Source organism: Rhipicephalus microplus, chromosome X, assembly GCF_043290135.1.
Source record: "Rhipicephalus microplus isolate Deutch F79 chromosome X, USDA_Rmic, whole genome shotgun sequence".
Lineage (NCBI taxonomy): Eukaryota > Metazoa > Arthropoda > Arachnida > Ixodida > Ixodidae > Rhipicephalus > Rhipicephalus microplus.
In genome coordinates, this window is record NC_134710.1 from 315,746,747 (window position 1) to 315,770,072 (window position 23,326).

Below are 23,326 nucleotides of genomic sequence, written 5' to 3' on the forward strand. Positions count from 1 at the left end.
TATGACGTTTATTTTGCCATGTGTTAGAGAATGCGTTTAGAAGGGTACCACAGCCCTCAACACAAAAAAACTAGCTATAGGATTTACCCAAATTGAAAAATACCAAAAAAAAATTATATTTTAACTCAATGAAATAATAAATAACGCGTTATACAATAACTTAATTGTTATTATAAATTTTATTTTGCGTTATTGGCAAGTTTTTAAAGTAGTTTAGTTTTTATCCACTACGGCGCGCTAAAATCGGCATTTTTATTTCAGCCAATCATCGTTTGCCTCATCTGTGGCAAAGTAATTCGGTACCCTCTTTTGTGGCGGTCATCCTTGCAAAAACCAGTGCGGAAAAAACTGGCGTTGAAAAGTCCCCATCTGATACCGAAGAGGCCACGTTCGTATTTATTTCATCCTCCCCTGCCGAAGAGAAAAAGGTAACGCATGTTTTTCTCACTTTTTACCGTTGGCTGAAGTATATTTTGGCTTCGGTAACCTTAAACCACGTAGGCTTAGAAGGCTGCTAGCGGTGAACACAGTGGTCTTCATTTTCTTTTATCGTCTAAGAACAGAGACCAATGACGCCGCTGAAACAAGTCCTGTTAGATTCCCGGTTAAAGACGTGGTGATATCCGACAGTTTATACCAACATGAGTACTTTCGCAAACCCTGCTACTATTTTGTATGCTTGGGCGAGTTCCAACCCTTATTTCCTCAACAGTGAGTGGTGTGAACGAGCCGTCCTTACTAATAATGCCTCTTGCTTTCCATTACGTAACGTTCGGTCGTCAATTTTAACCAGAAATATCTGCCGGTGAGATCTGTGTCGTTTTGTCTTGCCTTCCTTCCTTATGCGCAACACTGACTTGGCTCGCCCAGATAGAAAGCAGCGGCAGACTTGTTTACAGTGGTGTTTTCGTTTTCTCTCAGCTCTCCGCCCAAATATGTTCCTTCTCGAATGGATTGGCGGTGTTCTAGGCTACTTGGGTAAGTTTATTCTCGACTTTTTCAATCTCTCGACTGGGCATTAACCACTGCAATAACCTGTCACATGTTTTGACGCGGCTGGGCACCGCGTCATCGAGCTGGAGCCGCGTTGTGCATTTCGCTCGTCCATCGATCGGAGAATTTGTTAATCGAGTCGTGAATCTCGCATTTCACGCTATAGAAAGATGATCGTGCCTCGGTGTGTGCGTGTGTCATAGTGTGCAGTTTTCCCCATTGCTGTTGGCCCTGCTGTCGACAGCTTATGGCGTTTCCATGGATACCAAAAATTTTAGCGCCTAAATAATGATGTTCGGGAACCAGAGCGGGGTGTATTTTATTCCAAGCAATACCTGCCGTTCTACCTTAACGATGCTTTGAGCGATTGACCTCTTGATGCTTGATAGGTCACCCTCCTCTGAAGCTTATCTTCTGCAACCGACCCCGTGCATGTGCAGACTTTCGCAATCCTTAGGTGACGTTTTCGGTGCACTTGTACTGCCATTGCTTTAAGTAGCGTGGTATAATGGCTCAAGGTGCTGTCAAATTGCGAACTTAGTGAAGTCCTGCACCCTGTGTGATGACTTCACCTTGCTGCTGTCCATGTGCTTTAAACCACGATTGCAGAAAGCATTTGCACTGAACATTTACACACAAACTGTTCATTGCAGAGGCTTGATTCTAAAAAACACGCTGTGTTGTTTATATGTGCATTGTACCCAAAACACTTTGGCAGGCATTGGCTCTGTAGGAGGTACCACAATGCATTGGACAGTTCACGCTCACTATTGGCTAATTTCATATAAAGCTCGCCATGAGCTAGGCTGGGGGGAAGAGTTGGTCATAAAGCCTTGCTTACTCTGTTAGGGAAGCACCCCCTTTTGCAAAACACTTGTTCATTTTGGAATGCATGTAAGTAGTTCGTGTACGGTGGTGCTTTCTGGATTTTGCATAGGGTGTATTGATGCGACCTAGTCCCGCGAATATTTTTTTTTTTTTCTGCTTCACATGGTACTCTATAGGCCAGTTGTGAGGAATGTGATGTTGGTCTTAGCACAGGCACTATCTTCGGTCCAGATACAAAAGAGAGGGCAGCTTCTACTTTTGTGATTACCCAAAAGATTGCTTAATACTTTGTAACATCACTGCAGAAATGAATAGTGCACTATTTGCATGCAACTCTGCAAACTGCAAGTCGTTTTGCAGCTCTGCAGTACAGGTGGATCAAGTTGGGTTTGTTTCATTTAGGGTGTCGTATGATCCTAGGTTACAGGCACTGGTGAGCCTTTATATTGTAGAGATGAGATCTCCTGTCTAGAGCACAGTGCCAGCTATTTCTGCTGCTTTTTTTATGCTTATATATGCAAAGACTGATGCCGTAGTGATACCTAACATAGTCTTACAGGATGCTCTGACCTTGCGCTGTATAATTCAAGCGTTAAAGGAAGCTTGTAGCGAATGTGAGGTAGTAGCTGTGGACAACAGTGAACATCCACGTGCTCCACTGTTCTTAACTATTTCTTCGGTACCTGTTGCAGCAGAAGGTGGCCATATTGTCCAGGTTTATTTCCCAGCCATGACTGCCATAACTTTGTGGGAGGGAAGTGCAAAGGTTGTGAAGTACTTAAGAGATAGGTGTGTACTAAAGAAGCCCAGATGGTCAAGCTGAATCTTAACCATGGCATCTGTCAAACTTTAAACTGGATAATGCAGCCTGCTTTTTCTTTTAAAGCAATAGCAAAGCCACTTGTACTATCCAAGCTCAGCTTAAGTAGACACATAGCAGCTGCTGCTAAGTGTCTATGAAAGAAACTTCTATTTATAGCGGTACGATTTCAACTGGAGATGGCATAGCACCATTGTTGTAGGTGTATGCAAATCAGCAGCTTCTATGTCATGAACCTTGTGTACAATTTTAGTTGGGTGCACTGTCATACAATACTTGAACATGGTAGCCTCTTGGTACTGACGAGAAAATGAATGGATAAACCAAGTTGAGCTGTTGTATCAATTGCTTTGCTCAAGGGGTACCTGTACTGGTTCTTGGGGATTCAGTACATGTATTGTTTTTTTTCCAGGAAGTTGAATCTTTTGGAGCAGTAATAGAGTAAGCAAAGTGAGGCTTGATGTTTATCCTAACATATTGGCTTGTGTGAAAAAATAGCCATTAGTTGAGCACACTGCTGCCGTTTTGGTGCCCTTCTTATTGTCAATCATTATACATAACTGATAGCTGACATGGCTTAGAGGTAGGGTGAACTGTGTTGGATGTCTCTTCTCTTGCGTCTGTATTTGAATGCGTTGCTTTCATTCATGATCAAACCCAAGTTAGTACATCATGTTTTAAATACTGGAGGAAAAGTGAGCTGATCAAGTTTTTCGATATAATTTTCTTGAACGCACTTGCTACGTTTTTATGCAGTTGTCTGTCTTGATACAATAAACCTTCAACCTTAGAGTACATGGGGGTTGTAATGCACAAAGGGCTGTTTAAAAGCTATTTTACATAAACAAAGTTGAGGAGAAAGGTGCAGGGGGATCCACTGTTCAAGGAACACCAGAGCGTGTGTGGTCTGCTCTGCGCCACTGCCGGCCGCCTGGGGCAACTAGTTTAGCGCAGGACTTGAGTGCTGTGGGTGGCGCTCATTTATCGTCTGCTACAGTTGCAACAGCACCCCGGATAGCCGCAAAGTGCAGCCGAAGTCGCAAAATCTTGCTTTCCTTCGAGCTAGAAGGGAAACCACGAATATTATCTCTAACCGGATAAATGTCGCCAGACACATCAACCGGATTGCAGTCTTTAGTTCGCCTTCCCGTTAATGAATTGCCCGCTCAAGAAAGCTTTTTGGGGTGCCATTTGAAGGCGCTTGTGAATTCGTTGTTCAGCTTGTGCACTGCAGCAGCTTGAATCGGCATTCGTGCACATGAAATACGCGCTGCACAAGGAAAAAATATTCTTTTATGTAGCTGTATTGGAAAAAGATGCTGTGAAGAAGTCGTGCTTCTTTAGCCACAAAAATTATGAATGAGATTGCATTTTACATAATGTAATATTCTTTCAGCTTTGCCACAGCTTTTCATCTGAGCGTGGTCATGCAGCCTGCAGACAAATTTCAAAGCGCGGCGTAGGCTGGCTTCGCGACGAGCTTGAGCGCGGCCGCCACTGTAGCAAATGACAAACGGGCGTCGCCCACAGGGCTCACTGCTCCTGTGCGAAACTAGCTACCACAGCCAGCGGTGGTGCTGAGCAGAGGACACGCGCTCCGGTGTTCCCTTTGACAGTGGACCTCTCTGGACATGCAAATTGGAGCTCATTTCGGCAGAATTATCTGCGGCATGAAAAGGGCACATTCTCACAGATTTGCTATGTCCTTCCTTCTGCGATTAAACCTGTAGTTCCAGTAAACAGTGCTGCAGTTAATTGACTCACTTGAAACACTTTTGTATTTTAATTTCATCGTGATTTTACCATGCAAGTACATTCATGTATACAAGTGTGTGGCCAGATACACTTCATAACAGCAGCCTGAATGGTCCCGCTTCCACTGTCTGGCACCTGTTGATACTCCTTGGCACCTCTTGGTAATCGTGGCTATCGTTGGATACACTATTACTGGCAGTCATAGCGATAGTTTATGCTCCAGAATTGAAACTGTGATGAGCTCGTCTCATTTAGCGTCTTTGGCAGGTTTGCACTCAAAGCCAGCATTTTATTTGGTATTTCATGTTACTGCATTTTCTCACAAGTTGTTGTGTGCATGTATACATTACTTTGGGCACGTTTGTCACTATTCAGACCATGATCTATGGATACCTTTTTGCTGCACACAAAAGAGCAGCTTTAGGTAGTGCTTGTGCATGTAAAATTTTTCCAGAAAGTTGTCACTGCGTCAGGAAATTGTCATACTTTTCATGGAGCCTGAATGAGTGCACATTCCAATAAATAGGTCTCGCTGGTGGTGCTTTGCTTGTGATGTCAACGGGAGCCACTGCTTATGACATGCTACTTGAAGGGGCCCTGCAACACTTCAGCATTTTCAGAAATCTCGACTGATTGGTAGTCCAGGTTCCTGAAAACATGCAAGCCAAGCATTGTAGCATAACAGGCGGCCTGGAATTATAATTCTGTCAGCTATAACTTGTTCTTCTTTCTACGAATGGTGCCATATACCGGTATTGATGGCCGATTCGAGGATCCCAGGCTGCATAGTTGCTCTGGCCGCCACATGCCCCCACACACATGCAGATCACACTAAGCAGTGCGTTCGAATAGAAAAAAGTGCTCGAGGTCATGATGTGCGCATCTTGACTTTTTTTAACGCGATAGCTTTAAAAGAAGTCAAAATGCGCACATTTCGCAGGAATTCTGGTGTCATTGGTTGTGAGCAAAGAATCTTCTAATGCATGACTGGAAAATCGAGAACGATGCAAATAAAATAAATAAGTGATAAAAAAAAATCCTGGAGCAGAGCGGGGACCAAACCAGGGTTGTTTGGGTCCGAGTGGGGATTGAACCCGGGTCGTTCGCATGGCAAGCAGATGTTCTACCACACGGCCACACCTCTGCTTGTGAAAACAGTGAAAAGAACTTCCTCTGCTTGGAAATGCAATGAAAGTAGCTTTGATGCTTCACAAACACACATGTCCTGTATACATGCTTCACAATGCAACATGAAATATTGCAGTAATAATGTGTGGTACAAGCTTTCATTGCCAATGGGCATCAGAAGAGTGATTATCATAATGGATCCATGGTTGAAAGCCGGCACCCCACTATAAAAGGCACACACTAGTGCGCCTATTCCCTTAGGGCCATGTAGTGGGTACATAGCGAATTTGAAAACGTTTGAACTATGGACTAGAAACAGGATGTCGCTTTCGTGTTCAACACCTAAAAGGGAAGCTTTAGGGTCCCCTAATTTTTCTCCGTGCCAGCCCTCTCGGCTTGGCTTCCAGTGCGTTCATTGGTATGACAAGAGGAAGCTGTTACAGCGTATGACAAATCTTGTGCACACTTGGCACATTAAAAAAAAATTGTCCCAGTGGTTGAGTCGTGAGGCGACAAATTCCTTCGGTGTAGCCATTCATTAGTTATTTGAAAAAGTGTTACGGGGCCTCTTTAACAACTGGTGTTCAATGATCCTCTAAAATGTTGATTGCATCAGCCTATTCACTCGTATTTATCCATAAAAAAACTTGAAATTAATGTCTTTGCAAATTCGATCTTGCTGTGTCGTCCTAGGAAGAATACGGAATTTATTTAAAGGAGCCTTGACATCAAATTTCAAGATTGAGATGTGCCCGTCATTCAATCACTTGGTATGCATAGGTCTTCTTGGCCAAATTTGAATGGCGTCCGTTGCATCGAAGTTATTTTATTTCGACTTAAAACCGCATAGAAAAGATAAAAAGAAAAAACTGAAAAATAGACTGCCCTGCGACATCGACACTAGTGCTACGTGTTCGGTGTGATACATTCCACAAATAGCATCCAGAGTGATGATACGCCAGTAACGATGACATTGATGATCTCGGAGTGTGTTTGGAGCAGACTCCCAGCCATGCTCTCACTAGTGGCTCTCCTTGCTGTATTGAAGCATGCGTGCTATTCGTGTCGCATCAACTGATTTGTGTTGTGCTCCACTGCGTGTGAGTACGGTTGTGTTGTGCTCCACTGCGTGTGAGTCACCACCCCTACTCCTTGGTTTTGCGGATATCCCGATTTAAACAAGTAGCTAACTTGGCAGATCTGTACTTAAATTCGCAGATTTCGTCAAATGATTTGACAGGCACAGCAAAGGCTAATATGGATGTAATCATTGTTTGCTCAGTGGGGTGGTTCAAAATACTTTCATTGAAATGGCAGTGCTCATGTTCACATTGCACGATTTAGGGGATGTTGAATGGTTTATGCACATTTTTTTTTTTTTCTAAATGTTAGCAGTCTTTCTTATATTGCTTCAAATTTTGGGTTTCATGATAAAAAAATACACGTTTTTTCCCATGAACTGCTTTAAATTTGGATTTTAGTGTTCCAAAAGTAACATTTTGCTGTGCCGAAAATTGTTCCACATGTATTTCAGGTGCTGCACCCCTGATAATAGAATTCAGAACATCAATAGCTTCTGCGAGCAACCAGTACTGTGAATTTTTCATTATATTTGTGGTTTCCCGTCTCGAAACCAAATGGATAGTTATAAAACACCGTAGTACATGGCTCTGGAAATTTTGACTATCAGGTGTTCTCTAACATGCACTGACATCAGACACTACACGGACCTCTATCATTTAGGCTCTATCGAAATGCGACCGCCGCGGCCGGGATTAAACCCATGACCTGCAGCCCATGTCTGCAGCCGAGCACCGTAACAATTGCCCTACCACGTCGTACAACACTGTGCCTATTTGTAAACTCAAAAAGCTGGATAAGGAGGATGAGATAAATGTTGCATTGAGGCAGAGGCCGAAATGTTTACAAAAAATTAAATGAATCTAGAAATTAAATGAATCTAAACAAGAACCTTATCCTGGAATTTGCACATAAACATCTGCTCTGCCGCTTTCCGTAAATTATGCCTTCTCCGCCACAAGCTCAAGACTGCTCCGCCTAGTATTAAACTCCTCTCCTACTTTTCCCTAATTAGGCCTAAACTTGAGTACGCCTCCATAGTTTGGGATCCCCACACAAAAATTAACGTCCAAAACCTAGAAAGAATTCAAAGAAAAGCAGTACGATTCATATATAGTAAATTTATGTCAACCGACTCCCCCACTGCATTACTAACAGCAAATGGTATAGAACTATTACAAATTCGAAGAACAAAAAGTCGGCTACAGTTTCTTTCAGACATAGTGAACCACAGGCTACCCTTAGACACTGCAGTATACGTATCCCCCTTGTTAAGCAGACCCACTCGACACCACTATCCTCATTCCCTAACGCCAATCTTCGCAAGGACTGATACTTTTCGGTACTCCTTCTTCCCACAAACAATAGATGATTGGAATAAACTAACCGAAGCATTTCCTCAGCGCCCTTGACCATTTGTGTAAATACTCTTCTTCCATGACTTCCTTGAATGGTATTATCACCTTGTTGTTCAACTGTTACTTTTTTTTTAAAGCCATAACCCCTCTGTCTTATAGCAAAGAAATTGTGTAAAAACGCTTTGCAACCTTGTTTCATTCTGTTATTTAGTGTGCTTCATGTATGCTCACCCTGCTTGGACTTTTTGTCTGCAGTATTCTATAAATAAAATAAATAAGTTGCTGTTAATGAATTAGCAGCTACATCAGACTTGTATGCAGGAGAGGTAGCGGCAACTGATGACCTGATATGCATAAAGTCAAACAGCTTTTGGAAGACTGCCAGCACCAAGCAGCAGGAGATAGTGGACATTAACTGAGTTTTGGCTATCTGAATAAGTTGGCATCTTGTGTCATACTGAAAGTAACTGTCTATGAAACTCTAAAAAACTATGATTGAAAGTTGTCCCGAAAGAAAATGTTATTCAAGCCATCTTTTCAATGGTTGCTCCAGCACTTTTACCCTTTTCCAATGAATTCTGGTTATTTCAAGCCTTTATCCTCCCTGAACAGTTTTTATTGGGTTTCTAAGAGATGACGTGGTCCTTGAAAATTTACATACATAGCCTTGAAAGTCCTTGAAAACCCTTTAATTTTGTCATGGAAACCAGCATGAACCCTGTTTAAACTTCATGTGCTCAGTACCAATGCAAATTGCAAATGCACTATCAAAGTGGCAGAGCATTCTTGTTGTGAAAGCAGCAAGTACAGATTTTGCGAAAGGGAACACATGAGATGGTTATCCTGGGAAGGACTTCCCAAATGGTGCGATTTTTTTTTTTTTTTTTTTTTAGTAGCAATCTCTGGGCTGGAGGCAGCCTGTCGAATGTTTTTCAGCTTCCATGTATGATGACCAAAAAATAGCACTGAATGAACTAGAATAAAAGGGGATGACAGGTCACACTTGTTTGCTTGTTGATTCAGTGCTGCTTTTTTGTCGTGAAGTATGAGCCAACAAGCCCAAATTTCAACTGTGCTGAGCTTGCTTGTAAATAAGTGTGTTCTGAATCACTAGGTACACTGCTGCGTAGACTTTCCAAGCGTAGTGTAGGTATGGTTTACATTATAAAAATGGATTTAGTTTAAAGGGACACTGAAGAGGTTTTGAATTCGCAAATTTGTTGTGAATTTGGTATCCGCAACCTCTTACAACATGCCTACGGAGGTTTTTTTCGCGAGGTTCGATAAAACAACGGCGCTGTGAGCGAGCAAACCTCGACCCATGCGTAGCGCGGACCATGCCAATAGGCTAAAAGCGAGCATGAATTACAAGTGCCGATGCTGCTGTTCCTTATGGAATTTGATATCCAGTGATAAGCTGTTAATTTGGAGCAGTTTAACAGTGAAATTAAGCACTGGCATGCATCTTGCACGTGCCAGTCTATGGTTCCGACACAGGTGAGGGTGGCTGGTCGGGACTCGCTTTCCTGTGCCGCTTCAGTCGTCGTACTTAAAGTGGCGACTGGCTCGAACATGTACGAATGTACAGCGAACTCAGTTTGACGTTCGCAGTTCACCATACTTACAGAAACTGCAGTTCGCCATACTTACAGCAACTGCCCGATTTCAACAGATAAGTGGTTGGAAGAGAGGGCGCCTAATTTTTGCAGCCCGGTAAGAAACACTGCGCAGCGCCTCGACAGATAAACACATTTATTTCCGGCCAGCGCCGTCAGCTGTCCTCGCCTTCCTGACAGTGACGTTGTGGAGCTTCGACCAATCACAGTAGCGAAAAGACTTGCGATGGTGGCCGCGGCGCCTGCTGCTTGTTTTCGGCAAAATAGTTATTTTTGTTGGTTTATGCAAATTTTCAACTTGATTTTCGAGTTCGCCGCATGAAATTGTGTATCATAACACCATAATCTCCTTTTTTATATAAAGTGTTTCAGTGTCCCTTTAAGTGCTCACAATCTAATGTAATTTCTCTCTTCTCGCAGGCCTGTGGAAGAAGAGTGGCAAGCTGCTCTTCCTTGGCCTGGACAATGCGGGAAAGACCACATTGCTGCACATGCTCAAAGATGACCGCATGGCCCAGCATGTGCCCACACTGCACCCAAGTAAATTCCTTCATGTTTCCTTGTTGCTATAGCCTTTGTGTGGTCACACTTCAGACCAGGGAGGAGGATGGGTGCTCAAATAAATCTGCAAAGGTCATGCTAGCCTGCTCTGTACAAGTGCGGTGCTTAATAGAAATTCACCTTTGCCTGCTGATCTTTTTGCAATTCCTAAGCGCAATACGCGACATGCTTCTAATGGTAATTTCAATCTGCCCAAATGTTTTAATGTTTACGGAGAAAGACTGATACAGTTTCATGGAATAAAACTATGGAACACGGTCCCCCTAGAGAATAAAACGACACGTAATTGCAGCATGGCATGTAAATCATATTTTCTGTGGAGTCAAGACATATAAGAATGTGTGTGTTTGATTTGATTTTCATTGTATTTTTTAAATAAGTGCCTATGTATGGAAAGCTAGCTGCAAGCTAATAAGTATGCATGTCTACAGGAACAAATGGATTACTGTGTTATTTGTATTTAGATGATTGCTTTTGTTACAATAAAGCTGACGTGTACACTTCATGTTGCACATTGTATTGGACCATCCACTAGCCACTTTAGGCTATCTGTTCAAATAATCCCTGTAATTATTGATTTATTGATTACACTCTACTGAGCACCCTCACCCTCCTACAGCACTTTTTAAAATATTTGAGGGAAGTTTTCTTTTTTTCTTGCCAGGTTTTTTTGCGAGTGGCAATCACTTCAGAATGTGCCTTCTGCTACTTAAATGGTGCCTCGTGTGTAAAAGTTTCATTTCATGGGCTTTTAGTTGGGCGATTTCCTTCATAGAGTATGGTGCTCAACAATGGTTCTTGCTAATCGGTTTGCTCTGACCATATTTTCATATCTGTTACAGAAATTTGCAGAATTGGTAATGGCTGCTTGAAGTATTTATCTTTCTTAGTTTACTGCTCCTTGTGTGCTTTATCGAAAGTCAATGCCATGATGGTGCCGCCAGTTTCCCTTTCCTCGCTGTCTGCTGCCTATGGCGAAAACTGTAGCTTTCACGCCCTCCTTCCTGTAAAGCTGCCTAACATTGCAGGCTGCATTGTGTTCAGTGACCATGCTAGTTGTATGCAATATACTCTTGCTTTCAGTTTTTGTGATAGGCTGTGGATTGATACACTTGTATGACGGGCTAATTAAAAAAAATATAGATTTACGTTGGCATCAGAGCCTCGGTTTACTCCACACTGGTGCGACCTTTGAAGCGTTTGTCTTGTCTTTGTTTTGAATAGTGGCGCAATAGACACTGCACATTTTTAAGGTTGACCCAAGAGATGTATGAATTAAAGGCCGGGTTTACAGGCATTGGCTGATCTGACATTGTTGATAAATTTGCTGCCTTGCTGAAGGGAATGTTTTGTGGCTTCCTTGTGTTTATTGAATTGTTCGTTGTGCAGCCTCTGAAGAGCTGTCCATAGGCAACATGCGTTTCACCACTTTTGACTTGGGTGGCCATCACCAAGGTAACTGATCTTACTGTGCTTGCAACTAAGTATAGTTTCTTGAATTGAATAATAAGCATTAGAGTACAGTACTGTTGGTGAGATATGCAATTTCAGGAGATTGTGTGCTAGCAGATGTCTGCAGGCAAAATTTTGGGAATCGCTGTTAACATTAGCATAAAATGTTTATTGTTAAGAGACAGAGTTGCGTTTTCAAAGTGCAGCATTTTGGTGCACTTAAAATTCGGGTAAGTGGCAAAGAATAACTTGCCCTCTGGGGCTCATTCCTCATTCCGGCTAGTTGCCTTTTGTCTGAGAATCGGCATACAGTCATGTTTTCTTGCCTTCCCGTTCTGTCCTTTGTACCTATGCCCTTCTAGTGCATTTGTTGCCTAACTTGTACTTTTGCATTATAATTGCCTGCGTGAAATGCGGGAGCACATTTATGAAAAGCTCAATAATTGAAATGTTGAGAAGAGGCCTAGTGAAGTTCATGGAAAAGAAAATTCAAAATAATGAGTGATGAACAGAAGCCTGTTTATGAAGACTGAGAGCACCTCTTCGATGATCATCTTTAATTGGAAAGAAAACTCGCGATGATTTTATCTGTTTTTGTTTGTCGAAATGCAATTGCTGCTTGATCCACCTCATATGGCGCCTTAGTCAATTCCCACGACAGGCAATTCCCAATAACCAATTCTTACGATTCCTGTTTTGTTTAGCATGAGAATTACTGGTTTATTTCTAATTGCAAAATAGTAGCTCAAGAAATATTTCCTAAATATTTCTGTCTGTGGAGAGTATAAAGTAGTACAAGCACGACCCCTGCTGTAAACAGTGAAAGGTGAGCGGGGAGAGTGCTTAGTGTATATTCATGATGGTTGCCATACATGCACTCCCTGCATGTATGGCACAGCTCGATGTGCTCCATCAATTTTTGTGAAAGCAGTGCCGCTTCTCAGCATACAATTCATTTTGTATGTAGCACATAATAAAGCAGGGTTGAATAATATGCACTTATAATTTTGCACACAAATGATAGAATGATGGCGTGCATATAAGCTTTGGAATAGTTGCAACGAATTGAACGAGAGAGAGACTTGTAAACATGATTTTAAAATGTAAATTTGACCACATCGTGGAAATGAGGCTTGAATATTTCACTCTAATTCATTGTCTTTCCATTTTCGCAGAGGTCTAATCACATGTTCTGTCCAGTTGTTGTTCTCTTTAAAGGTACAGCTCAAAAGTACGTTTGCCATCTAGCTGGCTCTGCATACTTGGAGATGGTGGAGAGACTAATCAGCCATCCATAACGAGAGGATAATAGTAGCATAGAATAAGGCATAAGTCATCTCTCCACAGTACCACGCTTGTATCTTGGTGTTGTCGGATATCTTTTGACCGTGGGCAGCTGTGTTAGCATGTTACCACTGCTGTTTGGTTCGTTCAAGCACACAGTTGTTTCAGTGTGCTTTTCAACATGGCGTCGCTGTGCATGTGTGAGAACAGTCTTACTGCTACTGGGGAAAAAAATCGAGCACCCGACAGTTTTTTAATTTGGGGATTAAGTGTTCCTGTTTTGCTAGCTCATGTTGGCTATATTTTTTTTCGATTTCACTACAACAGAGCTTTTGCCTCAACTGAATTTTTTCCCATGCCCCATAAGTTCTGTTAAAGCGAGGTTCAACTGCAATAGTTTATCAATAAAACTATGATGCGGCTGACAAAGCGGTTATTGCCTTTTAACATGATCGGCGTAAGTACACTAAGCTTTCAGGCAAGCTTGTGCATTTTCACATTCCATAAGCCTTTGGCACTAAATGTTCCACATTTGCTCTTGCTCTGCGATGCGAACAGTGCTGTAGCTTTTGGAAGAGCACACTAGCCTTCATTGAAGATCTATGTGTGCGATTGTATTAGCCCATGGTAAAGTTGGCAATAATGAGCTGCATCCTTGAACCAGTAGGCTCTGCGATTTTCGTGCTCATCGAATTGTATCGGCACGTTTACCATCTTCCTACTCCAAAATGAACTCTTCGTGCAGACTTTAAATAAATTGTGCAGTTCCAAGTTCAAACATTTTCATTCCTCAGGGCCACTGCCTCCATTGTTGCAACTAGAGCCATCAGAGAAATGCTTGAGTTGCCGAATGTAGGGCAGAATTTAAGAGTACTTTTGCATGCATCGACACATCGACAGTCTGCTGCGACATGCACATTGGTGCAACAAGCTCTGCCAATTGCGCCAATTTGACATAAATCCCCATTTCTGCGCCAATCCCATAACATCAGCTTAAATTGCACCACACTGCGCCAAAATAGCCGACCAGCTTCAAAATTTTCTGTTGCGCTAATTTTAGCGAAAAAGAGGCCACGTTGGTCACCCGCAGCTGCAGTTTTGGTCATCAATCAATCCAAGTGCGCAGACCCTAACGCTAAACCACGGTGTCGGATATATTCCTTTCAGGTCGGGGCACTCGGGAGACAATTGACCAGCTAAAGCAAAGCCGGGCGCATCGTTCCACTGACTGAAATGGATACCTATTGGTGGGAGGTTGCAACTGATAGACCAAAATGGGTTGCCGTACCAAACAACGCTTTGTGGGAAATATGAACTTCCTGTTGGCAAACGTGGCTATGGCATGTTGGCAGCTAGAGCTGGAAGCGCATACCGCTTTTTTCGTGCACCAACAGGCCACGTGCTGCGAACGCCAGCGTTGTATGCGGCCACGTTGGTCGCCATAGCAAAGGCTCATCAAACATTTTTCTGTCTAAGTTGCGCTGGTTGCCTCGTCCCGCAGATAAATATCCGGTGTTGTCACCGGATCAATGGACACATGCCATTGTTTCTTTAACTGGTAGAACGCGCCTTGCAAGCGAGCCAGAAGCTGTGGCCTAAACCTAACCCCATATGAAAAAAAAAGGAAGTGGTGAGAATGCCAATATGGATAGGATATTTAAAATAGCGGAAAAGCTTTAGAGATCTGTATAGTAGCCGGGACTACCGTGACCTTAATATAAGAACTAGCAGTAACCCAGCTGACACCCCGCCAGTAATGATAGAAGTCGGAAAAGCCTTGGAGAGCATGCAAAGAAGCAAAGCTGCTGGTGAGGATCTGGTAACATCAGATCTGCTGAAAGATGGAGGATAGATTTTGTTAGAAAAACTAGCGACCCTGTTTACGAGGTGTCTCCTGACGGGAAGAGTACCAGAATCTTGGAATAATGCTAACATCATCCTAATACATAAAAAAGATGGCAAGGACTTGAAGAATTACAGGCCGATCAGCTTGCTTTCCGTAGTATACAAGCTATTTACAAAGGTCATTGCTAACAGAATTAAGACATCAGAATTAAATCAACCAAAGGAACAAGCAGGATTTCTAACAGGCTACTCAACAATCGACCACATTCATACTATCAATCGGGCAATAGAGAAATGCTCAGAATATAGCCAACCACTATACATAGCCTTCATAGATTATGAAAAGGCGTTTGATTCAGTAGAAATATCGGCAGTCATGCAGACATTGTGAAATCGGGGCATCGACGAAGCGCATATAAACATCCTGGAAGAAATCTACAGGGGATCAACTACTACCATAGTGCTTCATAAAGCAGACTACCAATCAAAAAAGGGTGTAAGACAGGGGGTACAATATCCCAGATGCTATTTACCGCGTGCTTACAGGAGGTTTTCAGAGGCCTAGAATGAGAACAGTTAGAAATAAGACTCGATGGAGAGTACCTTAGTAACCTGCGCTTCGCCGATGACATTGCATTGCTGAGTAACTCTGTGGACGAATCGCAACTCATGATTATGCAGTTAGGCAAGGAGAGCAGAAAAGTAGGTCTTGAAATTAATCTGCTGAAAACGAAAGTAATGTACAACAACCTCGGAAGAGAACAGTGCTTCGAGATGGGTAATAGTGCACTTGAAGTTGTAAAAGTCTGTCTACTTAGGACAGGTAATAACTGCGGAGCCGAACCACGAGACTGAAGTAACTAGAAGAATAAGGATGGGGTGGAGCATATTTGGCAAGCACTCTCAAATCGTGACAGGTAGATTGCCACTATCCCTCAATAGGAAGGTATATAACAGCTACATCTTGCTGGTGCTTTGCTACGGAGCAGAAATCTGGAGACTTAAGGCTGGTGCGCACCAGCGACTAGCAGCGGTCGCGTGACGATTTGCGACTGGTCGCAAATAGTCTCGAACGATTGCAAAGAGACTGCTTTGGCTTGTCGCTGCCTGACTGATTTTTCAGTCACGCGACTGCGGTCGCAAAGCTGCTGGAACCAATCAGCGATGCTCAATTTTTGTTGTTTGTTTTTTCCATTGCACTGGCAAGAGCAGATAAAAACAAGAAATACGGTGCGCTCGGTTTGCTCCGCTCACTCAGCTGGCAGCGATCAGCTGATTGGCGCCGGTCTCAGGAGTTCTCACTGATAGAGATTCGGACGTTACTCTCTGCTATTGCGACTTCCGGTCGCTCGCATGCAGCCTCTGCCGGCGTGAACATCAATCACTTTTTGGTCGCCAGTCGCAAATGGTCGCGCGACCGCTGCTAGTCGCCGGTGTGTGCCAGCCTTTGCAAAGAGGGTTTAGCTCAAATTGAGGATGACGCAGCGAGCAATGGAAAGAAAAGTGGTAGGTGTAACCTTAAAGGGGCCACTCACCAGGCCCCATACCAAATTTTAAACAGTGGAAGTTGTTGGGTGTCCGATGAGGAACATTATTCCACAAACATTTTTTGAATCTGTCATCACGAGCGGAGAAAACCGTTTTTTTTTTTTTTTGAAGCGGCGCGAAACGAAGATGAGAGGAGGCGATCTCGAAACCCTTGCCGCTCCTCTGCATAGCCTGCGCAAGCCAAATCTCTTCCCCATCCTCTCAGGCATCCGACCAAGAGGTCGCATGCACTTGACGTGCCCAAACAAGTCCAACCCCTGAGCACTCGAGCGACGTTGCTTCGTTGACCAGCGTTATTTTGTGGTCTTCTGCCTGTTTCTGCGGGGTGGTTTGGAAGCGCTGGCTTAGACGCGGTAGAACAGATGAGCACAATTGGTGCATGAAAACATAGGAGCGTTCTACGTCGGTCGTTTGCTCGATGCGCTGACCGCGGGTACACGAACGCGTACGAAACGCCGAAACATCAGCCCCACATCTTGTTGCAATTCACACGAGAAAAATGGAAAAGAGACGCTCGCATTCCCTGATTGCGTCTCATTATTTATCTATAGCTTTACTAATCTCTTCAAGCAACAAATACATAAACTACGCATGCCGTGTTAAATCATTTTCGCCATGTCATGTGCCACTGTTTGCAACGTCGGAGCAGAGTCGTCTATGTAGAGGACCAGCGTCACTACATTGCCGTGTATGTAAAGCCATTCATACGCGCACGTCATGCCCTCATTCTCTGGGCGCATGCGGGCAGAAGGGAGGGGGAGCAGCGTTCATCTTACTCGTCGCGGGATCGAATCCCGGCTGCGGTGGCTGCATTTTCGATGGAGGCGGTAACATTGTAGGCCCGTGTACTCGGATTTGGGTGCAGGTTAAAGAACCCCAGGTGGTCAATTTCCGGAGCGCTTCACTACGGCGTCTCTCATAATCATATGGTGGTTTTGGGACGTTAAACCCCACATATCAACCAACATGCTGCCGCAATAAATACGTTCTATATTAGGTTACAGGGGCTAAAACGTCGCGTTCAGCTGGTTTCAAATTACAATAATTATTACAATAAATTTCTCTCACTAAAATCTTCAATGGTGATTTTTGAAGTGATGCTAGAGAAATAAATAGCATCACCCCCTAGATCATGTCAACACTAATAAAATGATACCAACTTTGTCGCATTCACTCAAGTTTAACATAGGAAAACCCCCCGTAAGGCCGAGTGCAATGTGCAAAAACATCAAACTGAGTAAAACTCATTCGAAGTTTCTATCAACTTTAGCTTTTTCTAAAGTGAAGCTACAGCGATATTAATGACATCATTCTGTACCTCTATATTATAGGATAAATGTCCATGCTAAATTTCACTGTACCCACCCAGAATACTGCTCACAGCTTGTTCTAAAACTATAAAATAGTCATTGCCTCAGCATGAGAATTATTTTTTTTACTTTGTGGTCGTTCCAGTGCCTTGCAAGTGAAAGGAACACAAAAAAATCATGTAATAATGTTGTCCTTGGATAGATAAGATTTACACAACGTTTAGGTCTAAAACCAAAAATATTTATTTTCGCGAAAATTCTCACTATTTGCTTACAGCCCTGGTCTGCTGTAAACAGTCATGATGGCAGAGTCCCCTGCTGGCTTGTGACGCTTTGAAAGTCTTTCCTTTATTGAACTGCTGTTGAGATGCTCTCTTCGCGATTTTTGCAGCCTGCCCTTGTCCTTCTCAAGGCTGCGACACATCAAGTTATTGCCAGCTTCTCGGCAATTTCCACATTGCTCTTGGTTGAAGCGGCTGATGGCTTCGGCAACTGCCCTTTCAATGCTCCGCAAGGATGCATGCTGAGTTTTGGGGGTCTGCTGCCAAATCATAGCGTGCAGGCTCTCACTTGGGTTCTGGGTGATCCCATCGCTGCACCTTTCGAAGAGGGCATTGTCGGTCGGCCGCCTAAACACAGGCTCCATTGCCTCAGTTATGAAATCAGGCAGGCTGTCCTTGTGTGGTGGTGGCTTCTCATTTTTCGCAAGAGCTCTCTGAAATTTGCATCAGGATTCAGGGCCTTCAGGGCAAAGGTCATGCTTTGGTGCCTCGTCAGTTGAAGGCACGTGGTTCATAGTTGCTTGAAGAGCCTTTTGCATACCTGGAACATCGTTCCTGTGGCTTCTCAATGCGTAGCCATAGTATGAGGTGATCTTCTTTATCTTTTGTTGCGTAAGTCTGCCCTTTCCACGAAGTGAGCCACCTTGAGCTTTTTTTTCTCTACTAGGGTACGTAAGGCAGCTCCCATACGCTTGTGTACATGATTTATGCAGCCCTTTTTGGCCACCTTTATGAAGCCGTACACCTCTTTTTGTGCGAGTGCACAGCCCGTACTCTTTTTTGGCCTTTGAAATAGTGACTCTTCTTACACCGCATTCTAGGCACGCGACAAGTCCAAATAACGAGCGTATCGCCACCAGATCAACAATAACAAATTCTGTCTCGTTTTCATTGCCACCATCCTCCAGATCAATATCTAGTAACTCGAACTTCCGTTCCGTCGCGCACTGCGATGCGAGTGATGCCTTCAAGCCCGCTGCATCTCTCGCGCACTCGGCAAACTCGTCCGCCGAATAAAACGACGTGTCAATGCGGTCTAGGATGCTTCTGGAAGTGCAAGATGACGATCCGACGACGACACAATCCGATGAGGTGCTGCTGCAAGACACAGGAGAGTGCACCGCTTCGGACGCAAGCGGCCGCGGCTGCGCGCCGTCGTGGGAATGCGCCGCTTCGGCGGCATCGGGCGAAATCGGCTGCTTTCTTCTGGCGAGTGTTCTACGGGCGCCTCCGTTTCTTTACGCACACTTGGCGCGTCTTTTTCTTTAGACGAGCGTCTCCAATCATGCCGGCAAAAAACGGAAAGTCGGTCGCGTAGCACAAGCAGGCACGTGCCGGAAGCAGACGAACGTGCGGGAACCGGCAGCCGACGAACGATATACAAAAAAAAAGCGCGGGCAACTTTGGCCGCATCAGCCAATGGGAAGCGAGGAACAGGGGGCTCGCTTCCGGAGCCCGGAAGGGGGCTTCGGAAAAGGGGCGAGGGCAGCCGTTCTGTTTAAGCGACGCCATTTTTAAGGGTGGCAAAATGCGCACAAAGGAATCTGCTTCAAAACAAGCTCAAGATGGCGGCGATCGGCCGACTGGCTCGCCGGCGGCGCGGGCGGGAAGTTTGAACGATTTTGACCTGCCGTGGAGTTTTGAGGCTCCCGTGGCGACTTCATAATCAATTTTCATCCATTTACTGATCGAATTCAGCGTTCACAATTTGAGGACACGTGCTTATAGGTCTAAAAATTTCAAATATCGAATTTTCTCAAAATCGCCCCGCCGCAGTGGTCTAGTGGCTAAGGTACTCGGCTGCTGACCAGCAGGGCGCGGGTTCGAATCCCGGCTGCGGCGGCTGCATTTCCGATGGAGGCGGAAATGTTGTAGGCCCGTGTGCTCAGATTTGGGTGCACGTTAAAGAACCCCAGGTGGTCGAAATTTCCGGAGCCCTCCACTACGGCGTCTCTCATAATCATATGGTGGTTTTGGGACGTTAAACCCCACATATCAATCAGCATTTTCTCAAAATAGATTTTTTGGCCATTTTTCACCATTTTAAGACCCGCGTCCCCCCTTAAGAGACAAGAATAGAGCAGAATGGATCAGGGAACAAACCGGGTTAAGAATATTATGGTTAAAATCAAGGAGAGGAAATGGACATGGGCTGAGCTAATAGCATGTAGACAGGATAACTACTGGTTATTAAGGATAACTAACTGGATTTCTAAAGAAGGTAAGTGGGTTAGGGGAAGATAGAAGGTTATGTGGGCAGATGTGATTAAGAAGTTTGTGGGTATAAATTGGCAACAGGAAGCACAGGACAGAGTTGAATGGTCGGACGTGGGAGAGGCCTTTGTGCTGCAGTGGATGTAGTCAGGCTGATGATGATGAAGAATGCGCAGTGGTGTTCGAAAATTTCTTCGCCTTGCTCTAACCCATGCAGAGTGCTGCTTAATGGCCAACTCTGGTGATTTTTTGACCATGCCAGGATAATGGTGCTTTTATCTTGCTTAGATACTCTTCTCATGCGTCCGATAATTGAAATGCTCAAAAATTTCGAAAATAATTTTTAATTGCCGAAAAATCGCAACACCAAAACTGAAACCCAATCGAGTGCACTTCTACGCGTGACGTAAATATTTGCCTGATGCTGCCAGAACCTGCCTGATAGCACATAATGCCCACCAGATGGCACTACCTGTCCACGCTGTCCGTGGTGATCAGCTAAAGCGCTTGTGCTGTTATGGTGAATATATGGCGAATCGTTTGTGGCTCACAACGCAACACCACTTGGCACCTATCACACGCCCACCAACATAGGAAAGGAAATCGCACTCTCAACCAAGGATGCGCCGGCCATGCCCACACAATCCGTAACAGACAAGCAGACAATGCAGTGGCACATCAGTTCGTCACTCCCGCCAGGCAAAACTCAACGTCACACACACAATGTTGCCATTAATTCTGACAAGCGAGGTGAGCGTTTTGATTTGAGGCTAGCTGTAAAATTCATTTGGAAAGAATCTGCGAGACTCTCAAGCCTGCAATTTGGCATGAATGGCGCAAACGTGCAAATGAGTGTACCCAGTGAACTTCGAGACCCACTGCCCTCGAAAAATTGCTTTAGTTGGCCTTAAGTTCGCCGCACTACACCAGTGCCCTGTGGAAAAGCGTATTGTTTTCGAGGGGCTCTTAGCATTTAGTCTCGGGACACAGCTCATTTTGTTCAATTACTCATGCATGTATATGCCACATAACTATCGGTACTTGTATCATTGGTGATTTTTAAAAATGTTACGGGCAATCATTTAGAGCAGTTTATGACATCAGTGGTGCCTTAAAAAAAAAGGAAAATGGTGCTTTTTTTTTCCACCCCTACTCCTCAGTTAGGCAAATCTAGGCTTGTGCGAATAGTGAATTTTAGGTTCGAAGCGAATAGTGATTTTGGTCGGATAATTTCGAATCGAATTTGAATGGTATGTATAACACAAAAAAAAAAATGGAAATATTCATTATAACCTAACTAACCTGCACACTATTTCTTTTCAATTGATATACGGGCTCTATGCAAATGTCATTTATTTTTTTCATTTAAAGGAAGTCGAAGCAACCTTGAGTAGTAGTGGAATACAGGTTTCAGTAGGATGCGAGTGATAACCTGTAAGATACTTAACATTTTAAAATTTATTATAGTACTGAAGCATATAAGCAGTTATAACAAGATTTTATGCTTAACAAAATGAATTGATTTGAGAGTAACATGTTCACTTAAAGGGGCCTTGCAACACTTTTTCAAGTAGCCATGGAACCAGTAAATGTGCTTGTTGCCTCACAAATTCACCGCCACAAAATTTTTAGAATCGGTCCAGTACGAGTGGGGTTCCAAAATTTTTCGCACGCTGCAATTGCTTTCTCTCTTCTCGTCCTGACGAAAGAGCTGGAAGCTAAATAGGAAAGGAATGGTACAGGAAAAGAAATAACATCGTGCAAGCATCGCGACCTTGAGCACTTTTTCTATTTTTTTCTTCGAATGCGCGGCCTTTCAAGGCCCCCCCTACCTTCCGGTGGCTCCGGTAATGGCGAGCGCGCCATGCTGAAATTAGCTAATGACTGTGACAAGGAATTTTTGAGCTTGTAGTGTCATTTGCTGAGGGAAGAGAGCAATTTTTGGCTTTGCAAACTTATTTTGAATTGCAGGCCGCATGCTGCGCTACAATGCTTGCCTCGCGTGTTCTCTGTGGCCTCAACTACCGAGTGGCAGTGTTTTCTGACCATGCTCAACAAGTGTTGCAGGGCCCCCTTTAATTATTAAAGGTGGCTTCGCGGCAAAGCGAATTTCTTGTGGATAGGTGCTTTCACGGCTAAGCACCCCTACACTGCAGCAAAACCATCTCTGCAGGCGGTTACATGCGGACTAACGTACGCCTATTCGTTTGAAGTTTATTCTTACCACAAGATTACACATTTACATTGATTTAGTCACAACAGATATAATATGTTGTATGGAATGCGGGAAAAAAACTGAGATACAAACGCAGCTTGACTAGCTCCACATCCCAACAAACAAGGCAGAAAAAGTGACAGCATTCGTGAGGTCAATTAAAACGGTAAACAGACATTAAATCTATAGTTGAAAGTGGCATAATAAATATTCTATACATGTAGGCAAGATTGCACTCTTCAAAAAAATACAATGTAGGAATAAACGTAATACAAAATCTCTTACTGCATCACATAAGTAGACTGGAGACGTCCTGTCGCGAAAGAAGGCGCAATTGCTGGAATGAAAAACTGAATTTATTTAGTATGTGTGGGAGTAAATATTTCAGCATTTGGAGACAGTAGTTTGTTTAGCATCGAGAAATCTTCCAATAATCGCTTTGTCTAGTAGGTTGAGGCGAGGTGCTGTGCTCTAAGCATGCGATGGAGAGAAGGTTGTCATTTCCTTTATTTTCAGATTTTAGGTATGCTAATAAGCAATATTCATACGTGTTTTCAAATCTTACCTTGATTTTATTCAATAATTTTAGTTATGTGCATTATACTTTGCATTTGCAATAGAACGTAAGGAATTTTTTTTTTTAAGTGTAATTTCTGCTTCGAGTGTAAGGTGCCGTTTCCCCACACCAAAATACCATACTGTAGCTGGAAATAAAAAAGCGTGCTATAGATTAATAACGTCTGAGAAGTTAGTAAAAGTGACTGACATCTCCTAAGCATGCCGAGTACCTTAACTTCTTTCTTACCAGTCCACTATGTGAATCCCACAACATATGCTCGTGAAAAACAATGCCCAAAGCTTTTGCCGTCGAAGAAAAACTAATCGCAGAATCATGCAGATGTTTTGATGTAGCCTTCTACGTTGTTCCTTTGGAACGAAACAGAAGCACTTTAGCTTTTGAACAATTGATTTGAAGGGAATTGGCAGTTTACCATGCAAAGAAGTCATCTAGTGTCGTTTTTGTCGTTCAAATTAGAT

At 43.6% G+C, this 23,326-nt stretch overlaps 1 protein-coding gene across 1 annotated transcript in view; it reads left to right on the forward strand.

The window, feature by feature from the left end:
- The first annotated feature begins 272 nt into the window (after positions 1 to 272).
- LOC119184676 (small COPII coat GTPase SAR1B) overlaps positions 273 to 23,326 on the forward strand; it is a 60,150-nt gene continuing 37,096 nt past the window's right edge. The window contains exons 1-4 of the mRNA XM_037433983.2: positions 273 to 428; positions 922 to 978; positions 9,999 to 10,118; positions 11,529 to 11,594. Of these exons, the coding sequence (XP_037289880.1) occupies positions 936 to 978; positions 9,999 to 10,118; positions 11,529 to 11,594 (229 nt within the window). The 5' untranslated portion in view covers positions 273 to 428; positions 922 to 935. The remainder of the gene's footprint in view (positions 429 to 921; positions 979 to 9,998; positions 10,119 to 11,528; positions 11,595 to 23,326) is intronic.